This window comes from Somniosus microcephalus, chromosome 24, assembly GCF_052327205.1.
Source record: "Somniosus microcephalus isolate GS21.2 chromosome 24, FLI_Smic_1.0, whole genome shotgun sequence".
NCBI classification, from domain to species: Eukaryota; Metazoa; Chordata; class Chondrichthyes; order Squaliformes; family Somniosidae; genus Somniosus; species Somniosus microcephalus.
The window spans coordinates 28,047,749-28,067,281 of NC_141010.1; the positions used below are offsets into that span (position 1 = coordinate 28,047,749).

General features: G+C 45.4%; 2 protein-coding genes across 2 annotated transcripts in view; one reads left to right on the forward strand and one right to left on the reverse strand.

Annotated features, from left to right (window-relative positions):
• Window positions 1-2,766, forward strand: part of LOC147101151 (uncharacterized) — a 219,692-nt gene extending 216,926 nt beyond the window's left edge. Inside the window, exon 5 of the mRNA XM_085966368.1 lies at window positions 2,296-2,766. Coding sequence (XP_085822494.1) covers window positions 2,296-2,423 — 128 coding nt within the window. The 3' untranslated portion in view covers window positions 2,424-2,766. The remainder of the gene's footprint in view (window positions 1-2,295) is intronic.
• Window positions 1-11,672, reverse strand: part of LOC147101153 (cyclin-dependent kinase 6-like) — a 45,283-nt gene extending 33,611 nt beyond the window's left edge. The window contains exons 1-2 of the mRNA XM_085966367.1: window positions 11,431-11,672; window positions 4,294-4,429 (exon numbers count right to left, since the gene is read on the reverse strand). Of these exons, the coding sequence (XP_085822493.1) occupies window positions 4,294-4,429; window positions 11,431-11,651 (357 nt within the window). The 5' untranslated portion in view covers window positions 11,652-11,672. The remainder of the gene's footprint in view (window positions 1-4,293; window positions 4,430-11,430) is intronic.
• Window positions 11,673-19,533: the final 7,861 nt, after the last annotated feature.

The following is a 19,533-nucleotide window of genomic DNA, read 5'->3' on the forward strand; positions in this document are numbered from 1 at the left end:
CTCCTTCCCTCTCTCTCTCCTTCCCTCTGTCTCTGTCTCCCTCTCTGTCTCTCTCTCCCTCTCTCTCTGTCTCTCTCTCTCCCTCTCTCTGTCTCTGTCTCTTTCCCCCCAGTCTCTCTCTCTTCCCCCAGTCTCTCTCTCTCTCACTCCCCCATCTCTCTCTCTCTTCCCCCCGTCTCTCTCTCTCTCCCCCCCAGTCTCTCTCTCCCCGTCTCTCTCTCTCTCTCTCCCCCCGTGTGTGTCTCTCTCTCCCCCCCAGTCTCTCTCTCTCTCTCTTCCCCCCAGTCTCTCTCTCTCTCTCTCCCCTAGTCTCTCTCTCTCTTCCCCCGTCTCTCTCTCTCCCCCAGTCTCTCTCTCTCTTCCCCCCGTCTCTCTCTCTCTTCCCCCCCAGTCTCTCTCTCTCTCCCCCAGTCTCTCTCTCTCTTCCCCCCCAGTCTCTCTCTCTCTTCCCCCCGTCTCTCTCTTCCCCCCCCAGTCTCTCTCTCTCTCTTCCCCCCCAGTCTCTCTCTCTCTCTTCCTCTCTCCCCCCAGTCTCTCTCTCTCGCTCTCCCTCCCCCCCCATCTCTCTCTACTCCCCCCAGTCTCTCTCTCTCTCTCTTCCAACAACAACATGCCCTCAAAAAACCCTCGGCACTGCCGGGCACTCCAGCTAGTATATATATAAAACAGTTTGTTTGTGTGTTTGTCTGTATGTCCGCTATACACTCAAAAGTTATAGAGCGTACCTACACACATGTTATATCAAAAGAAAGGTTATGATCGGGGACTGTCATAGGCGTATTTACTTTTTGGTCAGACAAAAATTGTTCGGACAGTATACAAAAAACTTTCAAAAAACGGACAAAATCCGCTCATTAGCGGTTGACCAATCCTACCGCTCATTAGCGTTGATTGACGAGATGGTTGACCAATCCTACAGTTCAGTGACCTGATGGTTGACCAATCGGTGCATCACGGGGGGCGTTTCATTCCGTGTGTGGGTGGGCCTAATCCTGCAGCCTCCCGAAACTTCGCCGCCATTTTTTTCATCCCCACAGCGACAGCAGCAGCCAAACAAACCCCGACATTGCGGCTCCGGGAGCGGGAGGTGAGTTAGAGTCACTCAGGCCGGGCCTCACAACCGCTCGACCCAAGACACAGAGCGGGCGGGGGAGCGTCAGCGGCCGGCCGTAAACCGCGCGACCCGCGGCGCGGCGGCCGCACGCACCGGGAGCTCAGCTGGGGTCCGTCTCGGCCCGAGAGCCCAGCCGGGCCTTCAGCGCTAGGCCCCACACGGCCGGGCTCAATTTTCAAAGCCCTTCCCCGGGTGCCAAAAGAGGGGGAGGGAGGGAGAGAGAGACAGAGGGGACAGACAGGGGCAGGGAGAGAGAGGGGGGGGGGAGAGAGAGAGGGGGCAGGGAGAGAGAGGGGCAGGGAGAGAGAGCGGGAGGGACAGAGAGAGGGTCAGGGAGGGAAAGAGTGACACAGAGCGCGGGAGCGGCAGCGCCCAGCCGTAAACCGCGCGGCCCAAAAAAGCCCTGGCAACGCCGGGCCCCACCAGCTATTAAATATATTCAAGGAGTTAGATATATTTCTTAAGGCTAAAGGGATCAAGGGATATCGGGAGAAAGCAGGGACAGGGTACTGAATTTGGATAATCAGCCATGATCTCATTAAGTGGCAGAACAGGCTCGAGGTGCCGAATGGCCTACTCCTGCTCTTATCTTCTATGTTTCTAGTTACATTTTTTATTACTGTCCATGTTTCTTATTATTCATGGATCCATCTTAGAGACAAGCCTAGAATCCTAACGGTGACTGCTGCTTTGGGATATCCGGCAGGTCCTCTCTCATGGGACAAAGTCAGGGCCTCCAACGTGATGAAGGTTCAGACTTCAGCTCTTGAGGCTTTGCAAGACAGTCTGGGGGTGTCATCGATGCGTCACGGCTTTCAGGCTCTTGCTGGGGGGCAGGGGCGGAATCTCATGGCTGCCATCATTCCAGCAATCAGGGTGCTGGCTGGGGCCGTAGATCAAGACCGCATTGGTAGGCCGTGTGGTCCAAGTGGCTGATGCTTCCACCTCTGAGGGCGACAGTACCACCCTGGGCACATTGCCAGCTGCACACGGGAGGCTGCACGAGGCAGCTCAGGGTCTCCACCCTGGGAGGTAGGCAGCAGCATCCCGGCTCTGTTAGCAGGCTACAACAGTGACTACATTTCAAAAGTACTTCATTGCCTGTGAAGCGCTTTGGGGCGTCCTAAGATTGTGAAAGGCGCTATATTAATGCAATGAGTCTTTCTTTTTTTTCTTTTCAGATGGCCATAAGGATGAAGCACAGACCCACAGCTCATCAGACTGGCGTCCCGCCACCACGCCCCAACATTCCTGCCCGTCCACAGTAACTGGTAGACATCACAGAGGGGACAGCTGGCCGAAGATCTGATCTAGGCACAGGGGCCAGGGGAGGTGCCTCGATTTAAGCCTGTCTCTACTACCTCCTCTTTCTCCTCCTCAGTCATCAAGCAGGGAAGCTGGGAGATAATCTACCGTCTCATTGTTGTTTCTGCTATTTAACAAAATGCATGTTTGAAAATGTTGAATGTTTATTGAAGTTTTTGAAAGTTAGTAAAATGTTGCACCAAACAATCAAAATGTTGACATTGTTTGAGCTCAGGTTCACAACAGTTCAAATGCTCGATCGTGTTTAATTATATTTTTGCAAATGTTTTTTTCTAATTTCGGAAGAGTTTTACATTTAAATTAAACATTGTTGTTATTTAAACATGTTTCTTATGGTGTAATAATGGAAGAGTTTTTGAAATTGTAACAGGAGCTTAACTTTTTGATACACTTCTTCCATTGGTCATTAACAATTTCCACCTTAATATTTTTGTAATGAAACTTTATTTGAATTTGAAGAGATCAGTGTCGGAGGCTTCTGGATGCAACCTCTGCGTGGGACGGGGGGCTCACTGGGTGAGAAGCGATGCCTCCTGCACACCGGCTGGGTCCCTTTGCTCCGGCCACCTGCAGCGCAGGAGCTTCTGCCTGTAATCAGCTCCTCTCCGAGGTCCAGACCTTCAGTCATGGCGAAGTTGGGCAGGGCGCAGCAGACTATGACAATCGTGGGGAATGTTGAAGTACATCCCCCCAGACCTGCCCAAGCACCGGAAGCAGCTTTTCAGATGGTTCTCTCGATGACTTGTCTGGTGGACACATGTACTTGGTTGTACCCTTCCTCCACTGCGGCCTGTGGAACGTGAAAAGGCTTTATCAGCCACGGCAGCAGGCGGTAAACCTCGCCACCGATTATCCATCCTTCCATTGGGGTGCCATCTTCGAGCCTGCGTGCAATGAATTGCGCAATGCATTGTGACATCTCTTTGGGCGCAAAACGTGGAGGAAACTCCAGTCCCAAGTCTAGACACACCTGTGCTAATATCTCCTTTGGAAAGTGTGTTGCAGGACAAATAAACAAACAATCACACTTTGGCCTAGAAATTGGCCTCCTTAGCGCCTCCTGTTACTGCCCCCGGGGGCTGATAACGGGGCACTAAGCACTTACCGGCCAGATCAACTCTCGCTATATTCGGCGGGAGGTTTGCGGCGGCGGTATGGCGTTGCGCCCCGATCTCCTTTGCCTGGAGATCGTGACGTCATCGCCATGCGCATCGCCCCCGGACCCGAACTTCGGTTCCGCCCCCTGCAGCATCGTCGGGCAAAAATACCGACAGCTGCAGGAGGCGTTCATCGGGCGCTTCGGCGGGCGATACTTAAAGGCGAGGTGGTCAAGGTAAGTAAAAACATTCTAAAATGCTCTTTCTCTTTTTTTTTTCATTTGTCTTCGCCAGCGCTTGATCAGCCCGGCACTCTGCTGCAGTGCATCGGGCTGGATCGCAGCTGCCGTTGGGGACCAGGTAAGTTTTCCCCTTGCAGAGCCTGCAGCAATGGCCCTTCCCTTTAAGGCCCAGTGTGCAGCGCTGCTCACCTACCGCCCCGCCTGGCCTGCTGCGCTCCAGGAAGGAAGTGGAGCATTTGATTTAGCGCTCCACTTCCTTCTTGGAGCGCAAACCCCGAATGTTTTACAAGTTGAAAAACATTAGTTCCCCCTTTGAATCCACATTCATCTGTATCATGCACAATCAGAAAGATCTGATCGCTTCTAAATTGGGGTCAGCTAAACTCAGGAATGAGTTTGAAGATTTCCTCTCCCTGAATAATAATCAATGTTTTCAATCATTTCTCACTGCCTTCCAACATATAGGAGCTCTGGGACAAGAAAGCTGTTACGAATCGCATTATACCCCACCTACCTTTATTTTTTTATGAGGAAGACCTGGCTCGTGAACTTTGGTTAGAAACGCTGATAAATCTTGCTCAATGAGTTCAAACACGAGCGTCAACTTCATCATCTGATCAGTGGAAGGTCCCAGCTCCACATTAAATAACCTGAATAATAACAGAGGGAAAAGTCTTCACAGCAGCGATGCTCAATTTTGTCAAATTTCATTTGATAACACTCCTGTGAAGCGCCTTGGGACGTTTTATTACGTTAAAGGCACTGTTCCTGGGACTAGGGACAGGGTCACTGGCAAGGCTTGAAAGCTAAGCAGAGCCAGGCCTGGTTAGTACCTGGAGGGGTGACCATCAGGGACGACCAGGTGCAGAAGGTCACGGAAGGAGCCCCGAGGAGGGGCGGTTGGTGAGAAGGTCACAGAAGGAGCCCCGGGAGGGGCGGCTGGTGAGCAGGCCCAGGCGTTGGGCTGAAGATTGTCGGACAGGAGGAATGGTGGAAATGGAATGGCGGCGCGCACAGATGCAGCGGCTTTGCTTCTCCCAGGACGGTGCTATTTACGTTTAATGTTAATGTTATTTGTACTGGACTCATGGGAGCTTGCAAGATCACATTTCGTTGTACAATGACAATAAAGTTGAACTTTTATTATATAGATAAGAACATAAGAAATAGGAGTAGGAGAATCGGCCCCTCAAGCCTGCTCCACCATTCAATAAGATCATGGCTGATCTGATCCTAACCTCAAATCTTCTATCACTCTCCATCCACCCGAACCCATGTGATCTCCCGGGAGAGGCGAAAAACCAGATAAAAAACCCAATGGCCAATTTGGGAGAAAAAAATCTGGGAAATTCCTCTCCGACCCATCTAGGCGATCGAAACTCGTCCAGGAGATCACTCTGTCCCTACATTTTCTACAGTACTTACCTTCTGTAAAGGCGATCTCCACCCCAGCCAGGAACAGGAATAAAACCATCTCCTGAAATCTAACACAGAATTAGAACACAGTAGGAGCAGAACCAGGCTACACGGCCCCTGGGCCCACTCCACTACCCACAGGGCCATGACCATTCCGAACCTAGACTCATGTCCAATTTCCTGCCCACTCCCCGTAACCCTTAATTCCCTTTACTTCTAGGAAACTATCTATTTCTGTTTTAAATTTATTTAATGATGTAGCTTCCACAGCTTTCTGGGGCAGCAAATTCCACAAACCTACCACCTTCTGAGTGAAGAAGTTTCTCCTCATCTCAGTTTTGAAAGAGCAGCCCCTTATTCTAAGATTATGCCCTCTAGTTCTAGTTTCACCCATCATTGGGAACATCCTCACCGCATCCACCCGATCAAGCCCCTTCACAATCTTATATGTTTCAATAAGATCGCCTCTCATTCTTCTGAACTCCAATGAGTAGAGTCCCAATCTACTCAACCTCTCCTCCTATGACCACCCCCTCATCCCCGGGATTAACCGAGTGAACCTTCTTTGTACTGACTCGAGAGCAAGTATGTCTTTTCTTAAGTATGGACACCAAAACTGTATGCAGTATTCCAGGTGCGGTCTCACCAATACCTTGTACAACTGCAGCAATACCTCCCTGTTTTTATATTCTATCCCCCTAGCAATAAAAGCCAACATTCCATTGGCCTTCTTGATCACTTGCTGCACCTGCATACTAACTTTTTGAGTTTCGTGCACCAGGACCCCCAGATCCCTTTGTACTACAGTACTTTCCAGTTTCTTGCCATTAAGATAATAACTTGCTCTATGATTTTTCCTGCCAAAGTGCATAACCTCACACTTTCCAGTATTGTATTCCATCTGCCAAATCTCTGCCCACTTACTTAGCCTGTCTATGTCCCTTTGCAGGTTTTTTATGTCCTCCTCACTCACTACTTTCCGTCCCATCTTTGTATCATCTGCAAACTTTGATATGTTACACTCGGTCCCCTCCTCCAAATCGTTAATATAGATTGTAAAGAGTTGGGGACCCAGCACTGACCCCTGCGGAACACCACTAGTTACTGGTTGCCAATCTGAGAACGAACCATTTATCCCAACTCTCTGCTTTCTGTTAGAGAGCCAATCCTCCACCCACGCCAGAATATTACCCCCAATCCCGTGATTTTTTACCTTGAGCAATAATCTTTTGTGTGGCACCTTGTCAAATGCCTTTTGGAAGTCTAAATACACTACGTCCACTGGTTCCCCTTTATCCACCCTGTATGTTACTTCCTCAAAAAACTCAAGCAAATTTGTCAAACATGACTTCCCCTTCATGAAACCATGCTGAGTTTGTCCTATTAAATTATGTTTATCCAAATGTCCCGTTACTGTCTCCTTAATAATGGACTCTAACATTTTACCAACCACAGATGTTAGGCTAACAGGTCTATAGTTTCCAGCCTTCTGCCTACTACCCTTTTTAAATAAGGGTGTTACATTAGCAGTTTTCTAATCTGCCGGGACCTTTGCTGAGTCCAGTGAGTTTTGGAAAATTATTACCAATGCATCCACAATCCCTACCACTACTTCCCTCAAGACCCTAGGATGCAAGCCATCAGGTCCAGGGGATTTATCCGCTTTGAGTCCCATTATTTTACCAAGTACCACTTCCTTAGTGATTTTAATCATATTTAGTTCCTCCCCCCCTAGAGCCCCCTGTTTGTCCAGTGTTGGGATATTCTTAGTGTCCTCTACTGTAAAGACTGATACAAAATAATTGTTCAGTGTTTTTGCCATCTCCATGTTTCCCACCATTAATTTCCCGGTCTCATCCTCTAAGGGACCAACATTTACTTTAGCCACCCTTTTTCTTTTTATATAACTATAGAAACTTTTACTGTCTGTTTTTATATTTTTTGCTAATTTACTTTCATAATCTATCTTCCCTTTCTTAATCAATCTTTTAGTTATTTTTTGCTGTCTTTTAAAGACTTCCCAATCTTCCATCCTCCCACTAGATTTGGCTACCTTATATGCCCTTGTTTTTAGTCGGATACTATCCTTAATTACTTTACTTAGCCACGGATGGCTATCTTTTCTTTTACACCCTTTTTTCCTCAGTGGAATATATTTTTTTTGGAAGTTGTAAAATAACTCCTTAAATGTACACCACTGGTCATGTACCGTCTTACCCTTTAATCTATTTTCCCAGTCCACTCTAATTAATTCCGCTCTCATACCTTCATAGTCTCCTTTATTCAAGCTCAGCACGCTTGTTTGAGATCCAACCTTCTCACCCTCTAATTGAATATGGAACTCAACCATGTTATGGTCACTCATTCCAAGGGGATCCTTTACTAGGACATTTTTAATTAATCCTGTCTCATTACACAGGACCATCCCACCATGCAAGGTGTTGATGACACACTAAGTTGTTTTGAGATTCTGCTAGCTTACAGTCAGTGTGAAGAAAATAGACCATTAAAGTTAGTAAAATGCCTGATTTTCGGCAATTATTGGTCCAATACTGTCAAATCACTTATGCAGCTCTTGTGTAAGGAGATGTGATCTAAATTTCATGTTTACATAGAAACATAGAAGATAGGAGCAGGAGTAGGCCATTCGGCCCTTCGAGCCTGCTCCGCCATTCAACGAGATCATGGCTGATCATCCAAACCCTAGCACCCGGTCCCTACACCGACAGCCATCCCACCCAAGCCCTATCCCCATAACCCCGTAACCCCACGTATTTAATCCCCCCTAACACTAAGGGTCAATTTTTATCATGGCCAATCAACCTAACCCGCACATTTTTGGACTGTGGGAGGAAACCGGAGCACCCGGAGGAAACCCACGCAAACACGGGGAGAATGTGCAAACTCCACACAGACAGTCACCCGAGGCCGGATTTGAACCCAGGTCCCTGGCGCTGTGAGGCAACAGGGCTAACCACTATGCCACCGTGCTTACATAGAATTTATACCACAGAATCAGGTCATTCGGCCCAACTGGTCTCTGCTGGTGTTTATGCTCCACACAAGCCTCTTCCCACCTTAATTCATCTAACCCTATCAGCATATCCTTCTATTCCTTTCTCCCTCGTGTACTTATCTAGCTTCTGCTTAGATTTCTGTTTACAGTTGAACAAGAGCCCTCGATCACAAAGCTCTTGGTGAGCTGCTGCAATCAGTGTCATGCAAACTGAATTGTAGCTGCCATTGCCAAAATTTCAGCAAAGACTTGTTTGCTGACCACACACTGACTAAATTAATGGGCCAGTGTCACGCAAGCCTCGTACAATGGCCCGATGTGTGCTGACTTGGTTTAACCGATTTCTGGTATAAATGGACCAATGCTGCCAAAGACCAATCTAACAGGAGTCATTTTAAAATGCACCCATATAAATGTGCGTCCATTTTTTTGATCAGATAGCTGAAAAACCTCTGACATAGGATGTTTATTCATAAACTGCAGATTACTGGCTACAGACACAAATTAAGAGTTCAGGTTTAGGAAGAAATAATGTGCTCCATTTCTTTGTCTTGTGGCGCTCTGCCCATTAGAAAGCAAGATGATTCTAACTATCTTTCATGCAACTACAGTCAATTTAAGTCAAGAAATGTCAAGGGTTCCAATATGTCTTTCCCTTACAGCCAATGAAACATGCAGTGCTTTTAATACATTTGGTTTGCAAATCTGCACAAACTATTTTCATGAGAATCATAGAATCATAGAGTAGTACAGCAGAGAAGGAGGCTGTTATAAATCTCATCATCATGAAGAAACGACTCATGAAATAACACCGGACGGCCAGCTGGTGGCGCCGCCCAAGGAGTATAAATACTCGGGCGTGGGCCCAGCTTTCCAGGGACATTTTGTAAGACAGGAACTAGTGAAGTACAACTAGACCTCCATGTTTTGAAACAAGTTGATTAAAGCCTTGCTTTATACTCGAACCAAGTGCGTAGTGAGTTTTATTACATCAGAGGCCATTCGGCCCATCAAGTCTGCGCTAGCTCTTTCGAAGAGCAATCCCGCTAGTCCCACTCCCCCGCTCTTTCCCCATATCCCTGCAATTTTTTCTCCTTCAAGTATTTATCTAATTCCCTTTTGAAGGTTACTATTGAATCTGTTTCCACCACCCTTTCAGGCAGTGCATTCCAGATCCTAACCTCTCGTTGCGTAAAAGAGTTTTTCCTCATGCCGCCTCTGGTTCTTTTGCCAATCACCTTAAATCTGGGCCCTCTGGTTATCAGCCCTTCAGCCACTGGAAACAGTTTCTCTTTATTTACTCTGTCTAAACCCTTCATAAGTGGAATACACTGTAGTAAGTTGGTGCTCTGTATACAATGAACTGCAATGAAATGATTTATTAAACATTGCTTTGATAACGTTATTCCCTGGACTAATTAAATATGATAGGAATCATAACAGAAAATGCTGGAATTACACTGAAATAATTTCAGAATAAGGGGGCACCCTTTTAAATCGGAAATGAGGAGGAATTTCTTCTCTGAGGGTCGTGAATCTTTGGAATTCTCTTCCCCAGAGAGCTGTAGAGGCTGAGTCAGTGAATATATTTAAGGTGGAGATAGACAGATTTTTGGAAGGTAAGGGAGTCAAGGTTTATGGGGAGCGGGCAGGGAAGTGGAGTTGAGGCCAAGATCAGATCAGCCATGATCTTATTGAATGGCGGAGCAGGCTCGAGGGGCCAAATGACCTACTCCTGCTCCTACATCTTATGTTCTTATGTAACTCAGCAGGTCAGGCAGCATCTGTAGAGAGAGAAACCGAGTTAACGTTTCAGGTCGATGACCCTTCGTCAGGTCATCGACCTGAAACATTAACTCTGTTTCTCTCCCTACAGATGCTGCCTGACCTGCTGAGTATTTCTGGCATTTTCTGTTTTTATTTCAGATTTTCAGCATCCGCAGTATTTTGCTCTTGTAAATATGATAGGACCTCGACCTACTGGATGCCCAGCAGTACTCCATAGAACAGCTCAAGTCCGATCACATCACTGGACGCCATCGGATAACACTCAACCTATTTGGAAGTGAGTAGCCAGGGGAGAACAGCCATTGTGAGTCTGCAGAGAACAATCATTGTGCGGTGGTGTGGCAGTACAGGTGTGCAACCACAGCTTCCCACAGAAAGTCTAAAGTTGGCTGTTCCATCGGGAAGACCAAAAAAATGGAGGAGCTGTCACCCTAGGCCATTGTTGCACAAATTCTAGCAATGCATTGAAGATAAACAATGGATCAGACCAGGGAGCGGGTCTATTTCCCCTTACTTGGCTGGGACATGTTGTTAAGAGATTAAGGGAGGGAAAAGAGTTGAGGTTTAAAAATTTTAGAGTTTAGATTTTCAGCTGCAGTAAAGGGTTGTCCCTGCTCCAAACAGGTTCCTATATCTTGCGGCATGAACCTCTCCTTTTGATTTAAAAATATGCAAATAGCAAACTGGGTTTGCAAATCAGAAACTTTCCCACAACTACTCCTAAATAATGTTATTAAATTGATATGCAAATCAGGGATATACTTACTGCTAGGATGTTTGTTTCTTTGAAAACTGTTTTGGTTTATTCTTTCACACAGCTAATCCATTGAAAGATCAGCAGCACTGTTCTCAACCTTCTTCAAAAGCTGAGTTTCACTAGCCTCTGCTAACCTACTTGAAGTGCCGTAACCCACAGGGCTACGGACTAAGAGCCGGAAAAGTGGGATTCGGCCAGCACAGACACAGTGAGCCGAATGGCCTCCTTCTGTGCCGTAAATTACTATGATTTGCAGAAAGCACACCAATCTGTCAAAGGGCCGCGTCCTCCTCACTCAAAAATGACTCCTGACTGGTTGATGAAGGAAGCACTCAGCAGGCCAGGCAACATCCATGGAGAGAGAAACAGTGTTAACGTTTCAGGTCTGTGACCCTTCATGAAGGTTCAGACCTGAAACGTTGACTCTGTTTCTCTCTCCACGGATGCTACCTGGCCTGCTGAGTGCTTCCAGCATTTTCTGTTGTTATTTCAGATTTCCAGCATCCGCAGTATTTTGCTATTGTATTAGTGGTTGATGATGGTGTGCTGTTGACTATAAGCTTGATTATCCCATCATATTGATCAAAAAGGATGCGTGAGTGTAAACAATTGTTGGGGAGGGGGATAAAACAGGAAAGAAAATCTGAAAGGATGCAATACATCAGTAACCTCACCTGATGACATTTGGATGGTCAAAGACTTCCAACTGTTTTAAGCAGGCCACTTCTCGAATGACGATGAAAGGGATACCTTCCTGAGTTCTTGGTATCTCAATTCTTTTCAGGGCCACACACTTCCCATTATTTTCCAGGTCTCTTGCTTTGTACACTTTTCCATAAGCTCCTTCTCCAATCTCAGCCAGGAGCTCATAGCGCACAGAATGACTGTTTTCCATTCTTACCGGTAATCAGTTCAAAGACAGAACAGCACCACCTGCAGTGAACAAACCTCATTATCAGCAATATCTTGACATACTACTTTCACATCAATCTTTGGAAATGTTTTTGAACAACATTGAAATATTTAGTGAAATCAGATTGGCTAGGGTTAATATTTTATATAAACACTATCTCAAGGTATCGTTTGTCTTCTGTAGCTGTGTCTGTATTATATAAGCAGTTACCAATCACAGTATAGCAGCCAAGAGAGGTAAATATTTTTCCCAGAAAAATAAGGAATGTTATGAAATAAGATAGGAGTCAGTCTACATGCAATCTTTGGTGGTGAAAAAGCATAACCTGTACATGTAAGTATATAGGGTCAACTGACACTAGACTTCCAAGGACTGGAGACAGTGGACGGTATTGGGATCCTTGAAATTTATTTTCCATTCCTCACAAAAGTGAGCAATATTTTAATATTTTTTGGGTGAGAGAAGTCTGTCTTTGGGAGAGGATTTTTAAAAAACTTTTAGCATTCCACTGTCAGTATCAAGCTCTCCCAGGTCTGAGGCAGTGTAGTCAGGTGCAGAGCCCAGATGTCCCTTACCTTGTCCAACTAGGTCTCTTCAATTCAACCCCAAATGCTCAGCATGATTAGCACAAGAGCATGTTCCAGGCATTGTAAACAACTGATTGGGAATTTGCCAATTCAGGTTAGGAAGTAGCCTCCTCCAAAGACTGCACATGTGCCAAAAGGACACAGAGCGAGACTGCCTATGTAGCAGCACAAGAGGTACAGCCTACTGAGAGTCTGTCACTGCTCCAAGTGGCCCAATCTGACACATAGCAGCCATGAATTCCTGGGTTAAAAAGTAGTGGCCCAATGGAGTTCCTTAAAATAAAGGGCACCGTGGCAGCTGCCAGGGAAGTGAATATTCGCTCGCATGATGCTATGCTGCTAGTTACAAACAAGCTGAACTTTGAGACAGTAATGTACATCTGGCCATCGATGAAGGGAGCACATATGGCCACGTGGAGAGAACATGGTAAAATTGCACTCCTCGATGATGTTGGCACTGGTTGTACATGGGTAAGGTGCTGAAACTGCTTGCTCTACAGAACAATCTGTGGCTGGCTTGATGCATCCTTGCACAATTATTTGGCTTGTGTTACAGATGTACCCAGTGGTGATGACCTTATCAGCCAGTGGCAGAGTGGTACACACACTGGAGGAAAGCTGGAGGTCTAATTGTAGCATGTGGCTTAACTCTTGAGCTTCATTGATAAAGCAAAGCCTCTGCTGGCATTGCCTGGCAGTCAAATGCAGCGAGAATACCACTACTTGTATTCACTAATTAGGGTTATCGGTGGGTGGGCATCACACGCCTGTGGTACAGCCTCGCTTCCCTCCATTGCTCTTTCTCTCATAGAGGTGAATCTTCAATGGGGAACCCGCTGTGCTCCCTTTGAAGGAGAGGGGGGTGTTAAATTGCAGCCCTTAAGCAAATGGCAGAGTGCAAGGTAGGTAGAAATAGCAAAAAACAAAAATAACATAAGGTTTTAGTAGCAACAGAAACTGAGTAAGCTTGTCTATTTCAACTGGCAAATCTGGGCACCAGTATTACACTGATGTCAGTAACACTCCATGTAAATGAGGCAGAACAGGAAAATCAGGCAGACTGAAGTGGGCAGGGATCTGGTAATGGATTCCCACTCCCAGTCATTCAATTACCATCTCAACACTGGGCACAATACGCTGGAAATCTATGCTTGGAATTGAAATCCAGGTCTCAGAAGTGAAAGGAATTTCTGGCTCCCTCATTCTGCCACCCAAAAGTTAACGATTTGTCAAACGAGGGTATAGGCCACGTAATGTGAGCAGGACATCTACGCAACTGACAACAAAATAATTTAGGACCCAATGTCTTTTTACTATGTAAAATTGCAGGACCCTGTCATGCTGCTGACAGGTATCCACGGAGGAGATGATGAACTGGGATGATCGAGGAAATAATGCAGCTGTGACTTGCTTCACACATCTATGTACTGCTGATTGGCAATATTCACTCTGTCCCCGGTGCCACCTTGAAACATCCTTGATGTTACAAGTTGAGTTTTACAGCCATCAGTAGTGCCGTGCCTGTGATGGAGTTTGGCTGCAGGACTACTTGCAGCATGTGGCGGAGCTCCGCGATAGCTGCCCTGCTGAATTCAAGTCTCCACAGACACAGGTCCTTGGGTCAAGTGGAGGTACAGGAAACTTTTAATTAACTGGCCCCTAAATAACCGGAAATGTCAGTTAACCGGCAAAATTCAAGAGTAGGTTCAGGTAACTTTTATTACTTTTTTTACGCCATTTGTTGCTGTGCAAGGGTGTAGCTGCAGCTGTTGCTTAGCTACAGAGACGCTTGCAACTTGTGCCAATTGTTCTGAAGCTGTTGCAACAGGGTTTGTTGCTTTATAAGGAACTCTGAGCTCCGTATCTTTTACTATAGCGTTCGGTTATCCGGAATTGTTGATGAACCGGCACCACGTCGGTCCCGTCCGTGCCGGATAACAGAAAGTTTCCTGTATGTGCACCTCTGTTTGCATGTTCTAGTGCCTGGGCACCGGTGGAGGAGTGCTGGTTGCCTCAGGCACAGCCAGATCGCCCTTTGTCATTCCTCCTCGTCTTCTCCAAAAAGCAAAAGATTGACAGGAATTCCCAGTGTGGAAGCTCATTGTGGTACGATGGCAGCTGTAGAAAAAAAATGAGCAATAGCCACAAAGGCTCTTCAAGCACCTCAAAGACGACAGGGAAAAAAGGTTTTCGCAATGGGCTGGCAATGTTACAATTTCAGACGAGTGTCTTGGAACTGATTTCCATTTGGAACTCAGTGCCAAGCAACCGAGTGCCCTGTACCAATTTAATCCTGATCAAAGAATCAAAAAGTAGGGAAAATGGGTGGAAATCGAGCATAATGAAAACCCAGTTTTCCGCCTGGGAACGCCCACTTTATGTCTAAAGAACGGAAATTCTCACTCTGACATCTAGGTTATTCAACTGCCGGAAGAAAAACCACAATATTGATTCCTGGATTTTCCTCTTTGATGTTAATCCTGCCAAACTGTGGCAGGGAGAAATTTGCGCCAACCTGTGGCGCCCAACATTGGCCCAGGTAGCTAGTCCTGGGTCAGCTAACTTTAACAGTGCTAGGATTGCCAGCGGAGCCATGGATTGGGTGGAAAATTGATCAGGTGAATGCAACAGCGGAGTGTGACTGTCTGCCTTCAGGGCAGCTGAAGAAGTTGTTCAAGTGTAAAATTTTTTTTAGTTTCATTCATTGGCCAAGTGCAATCGATGACGGGGGAGTAGCGGGCCATTTAAAATCCCCCTCCGCAAACACGGATGTTGAAAGGCAACAGTATTCCTCTTGCCCATTGTTGCGGAGGTGTGTTGAATGCTTCAATCAGCAGCTGAAGAAGATCCTGGAAGGGGTGGAATATGGCGGCTACCCCCAGAAGGGCTCCTCAGCTATTTCCTCTTCCTGGTCCACCCCTAGATTAGGTGGTAAAGAGGAAGATCTAATTCCTGGAGGAAACCAGGGTTTTTCAGCCTGGAAAGGAGGTGAATTTAAGAGTTAAACTGTGTAGGAAAGGCAGATCCTACTTTGAGTTAAACTATGACATGGGCAGTAAGTAAAAGGCAAATATATGGCCGTCAGAACTTTATGCAAATTATCAACACATGGGCTGGACCTCTGGATAGACTTAAGTTCAGGCTTAAACCCTGGGGCGTTGATAAAGCACTTCACCTGACGAAGGGGCAGCGCTCCGAAAGCTTGTGATTTCAAATAAAGCTGTTGGACTATAACCTGGTGTTGTGTGACTTCTTACATTTGTCCACCCCAGTCCAACTCCGGCATCTCCACACCATGGATGCCATGATGGAGGGAGAGAAGAGGATCAATAAGGTCTTCCTGGGTAGTTAACAGAGGCCTCCTCATCTCGGCCTATCTTGTGATTTTGTGAATTGCCTGTTTCCATTTCTTACAGCCACTATGCAATCTGCATTGCAACCTTCGTTATTAAAAACATGTCGTTCTAAGATGCAACAGAAATCATGGGTGCATAGTTCGAAAACGTTATACAGTAAATTCATATCTCTCCTTATTTTTTGCAAAATGTATTCTGCAAAGGTGTCATTTAATTACGAATATATTACAAAAAAAATGATCTGGCCTCTGCAAACGTACACATCAGCACACAATGCACTCAGGAAAACGCTTTGTATTCGTTACCTTTATTGAACGAAATGTTCTAGTTGCAAGACGCTTTGCAATCGATGAAAATACAAATTTTACAGTGATTTTAAGGCACGACCTTGAATTTGCAAAATGCAATTAAGAAAACAAGACGTGACTTCAATCAAAGTGCAGTCACCAGGAAACCTCATTAAGCAATGTGTTCACAATCTTCCAGCTCCTAGCCCCCACGTCAGTGTTGTTAAATCCGCAAAGATCAGCGTCCAAAAACGATCATTCTCATCCGATTTCTGCAAACTTTCCAAATTGTTGCTAATTTCTACATTTTGCAATAATTTCAATATTCCTTTAAAAAGTCATAAATCAACGTTTATCCTAGAAAGTCTGCAACATGACATTGGAACGGGCTCACTCTAGTGCTTGAGTTAAGATTTGCACCCGATATATAAAGATCGAGTGCTTTCCAAACTATGCATTTCTATCATTTTGCATTAACGACTAAGATAAATCACACACTGAGATTGTAAAAATTCTGTACCATGAAATGCGAAAGGGTTGACTGCCAAAAACCTTTCAGCAGCTTAACAGCAATGTATCCGGTTAGCAAAAAAAACCTGATCTATTTAAATATCCATATAAATATTAATTTAACATGATTTTAATGCAGCACCTCGAATTTGCAACATGCAATTAACAAAAACGGAAACGTGAATTCAAAATCAAAGTGCAATCAGCAGGAAACCCCGTCAAGAATATCAGTGACTAAAACCAACCCAGAAAATGTCCCTTGAAGAATCAGCGAGTCTTTATCAGTTGACCTGCGATGCAACTTAACTTCAATGAACACAACATAAGTTCACCCCACTCCTCGCTGACTCCGCCCTCCCACTGCACGTGCTTAACTTCCCTCCACCTTGCTGAAATTAATTAAAATGCATCTTTTTTTTAAAAAGGGAATCATGCATGAAACAGTCACTGCAAAGTACTTTATTGCAAGTAGAGCATTTTGGGACGTTTGTGCGGAGGCGTCAGAATATAGGTGCTTACATATGTGGCTTTAGGTTGAATCACATCACTCCCTCCTGTATGAAATTCAGCAACTCCTCCTCAAATAAAAATGGAACAACTTGCCCAGTACACTTGCTGAAACTCATTTTAGAAACTTGGGCAGTTGTGACCTGGGTGCTCCAGGATCAGTAGAAACCCTACAAATGCGGATTGGAGCTGAGTGGGACTCCAGTATCACTCCACTTTAACAACAGAAAAATACTGGAAAAACTCAGCAGGCCAGGCAACATCCGTGGAGAGAGAAATAGAGTCAACGTTTCAGGTCGAAACCTTTTGTCAAGGCTGAAAAAGCACAGGAGATCCCGTCGAAGAGAAGAGCAGAACTTCTTCAAGGTAGGCATGCTATCGTACTAGTGTTTGGTTCACTGCCACACCTCTTCTAGGAATGCCTATCTTGAAGAAGTTCTGCTCTTCTCTTCGACGGGATCTCCTTTGCTTTTTCAGTCTTGACGAAGGGTTTCGACCTGAAACGTTGACTGTTTCTCTCTCCACGGATGTTGCCTGGCCTGCTGAGTTTTTCCAGCATTTTTCTGTTATTTCGGATTTCCAGCATCTGCAGTATTTTGCTATCACTCCACTTTACTTCGGACTCAGGGTTGGGCCCCGACTCTGGATTTACATATGACCATACACCAGTGGCAAGGCGATTTCACTCCATGCTGACAGCTAACAATTTAGACTAGTGAAGCAAAACTATTGTACTGTAAATGGAGCCTAAATTGTTAGCGTGCAATGAAATGGTTTTGCACTGTTGTATATAGTTATATATAAATAGTAGTTTTGCATCACACTGACACTACAGTTGTGTAAATACAGCCTGAATACAGATCCAGGGCCCGATTTGAGAGTGGAGTGAAGCAGAACAAGACGCACTCTGGAGTGAATCAGGCCTTAACAACCGATTTGCACTATATAAGGTGTAAAGTCAAAACTGCTTTGCACCAAAATAGATTGGGAGAAGGGGAAGTGCAAAAAGACCTGGGTGTTATTGTGCACCAGTTGCTGAAGGTAAGCATGCAGGTGCAGCAGGCGGTTAAGAAGGCAAATGGTATGTTGGCCTTCGTAGCAAACATAGAAGATAGGGGCAGGAGTAGGCCATTCGGCCCTTCGAGCCTGCTCCGCCATTCAATGTGATCATGGCTGATCATCCAAATTCAGTACCCTGTCCCTGCCTTTTCCCCATATCCCTTTAGCCTCAAGAAATATATCCCAACTCTTTCTTGAATATATTTAATGAACTAGCCTCCACCGCCCTGAGCGTTCAAGTACAGGAACAAGGATGTCTTGCTGCAGTTGTACAGGGCCTTGGTGAGACCGCACCTTGAGTATTGTGTGCAGTTTTGGTCACCTTACCTGAGGAAGGACGTTCTTGCCATGGAAGGAGTGCAGCGAAGATTCACCAGGCTGATACCAGGGATGGCAGGAATGACGTATGAGGAGAGATTGTGTCAATTGGGCTTATACTCACTGGAGTTTAGAAGATTGAGAGGGGATCTCATCGAAACCTATAAAATTCTGTCAGGTCTGGACAGACTAGATGCAGGAAGGATGTTTCTGATGGCCGGGGAGTCCAGAACCAGGGGTCATAGTCTGAGGATAAGGGGTAAGCCATTTAGGACTGAAATGAGGAGGAATTTCTTCACCCAGAGAGTGGTGAACCTGTGGAATTCTCTACCACAGAGGGCGGTGGAGGCCAGTTCATTAAATATATTCAAGAAAGAGTTGGATATATTTCTTGAGGCTAAAGGGATCAAGGGATATGGGGAGAAGGCAGGGACAGGGTACTGAATTTGGATGATCAGCCATGATCTCATTGAATGGCGGAGCAGGCTCGAAGGGCCGAATGGCCTACTCCTGCTCCTATCTTCTATGTTTCTATGTAAACTTGTAGTGTAAACACATTCTTGGAAACAGCAAAAAGTAGCCTGTTTCTTTTGGAAAGTAACTGGTTTTGTGCCCTTATCTAAGTTAATTCACTCGATCTTTTTCTGCATTAAGCTCATTTCATGCAAGGTGATTCTTAAAAGCAAGTCCAAATTACGTTACCAAAGTCAGTGATACAGCATTTCAGGTTTCAGCAATTACAAATATTAAAAAATAGTTTACCAGAAGGACTAAAATATTTTTGGATCATTTACAATTAGATCCTCATGAATGCCGTTTATGCATTGTTGCTAAATGCAATGCAGTAAGATTGCATTTTACACTGCCTCTTGCATCGAGGCAGTTCTGATGAAAAGTTACACTTGAAACTTTAATTTGTTCTTTCCACAGGTGCTGACTGACGTGGAGTGTTTTCAGCATTTTCTGTTTCTGTTCCAATTTTCAGTTGCGTGGCCCAGCTTTGTACTCACCACAGCTCGTTCAGCCTCTTCATTACCACGTTTGGAAGAAGTGTTGGACACAGCCGTGATAAAACTGTCCAATTAGCAAACTATTATGCAAAATATCAGTTAATTCTTCATCCTCCGAGATTAATTTCCTGATCAACTTAGTTCTTTGTGAATCATTGCACTTTATTAACAATCTAGATTGCAAATCTAATTCTGAAGTCGAGCGCACTATGGTGTCACAGGCTATATAG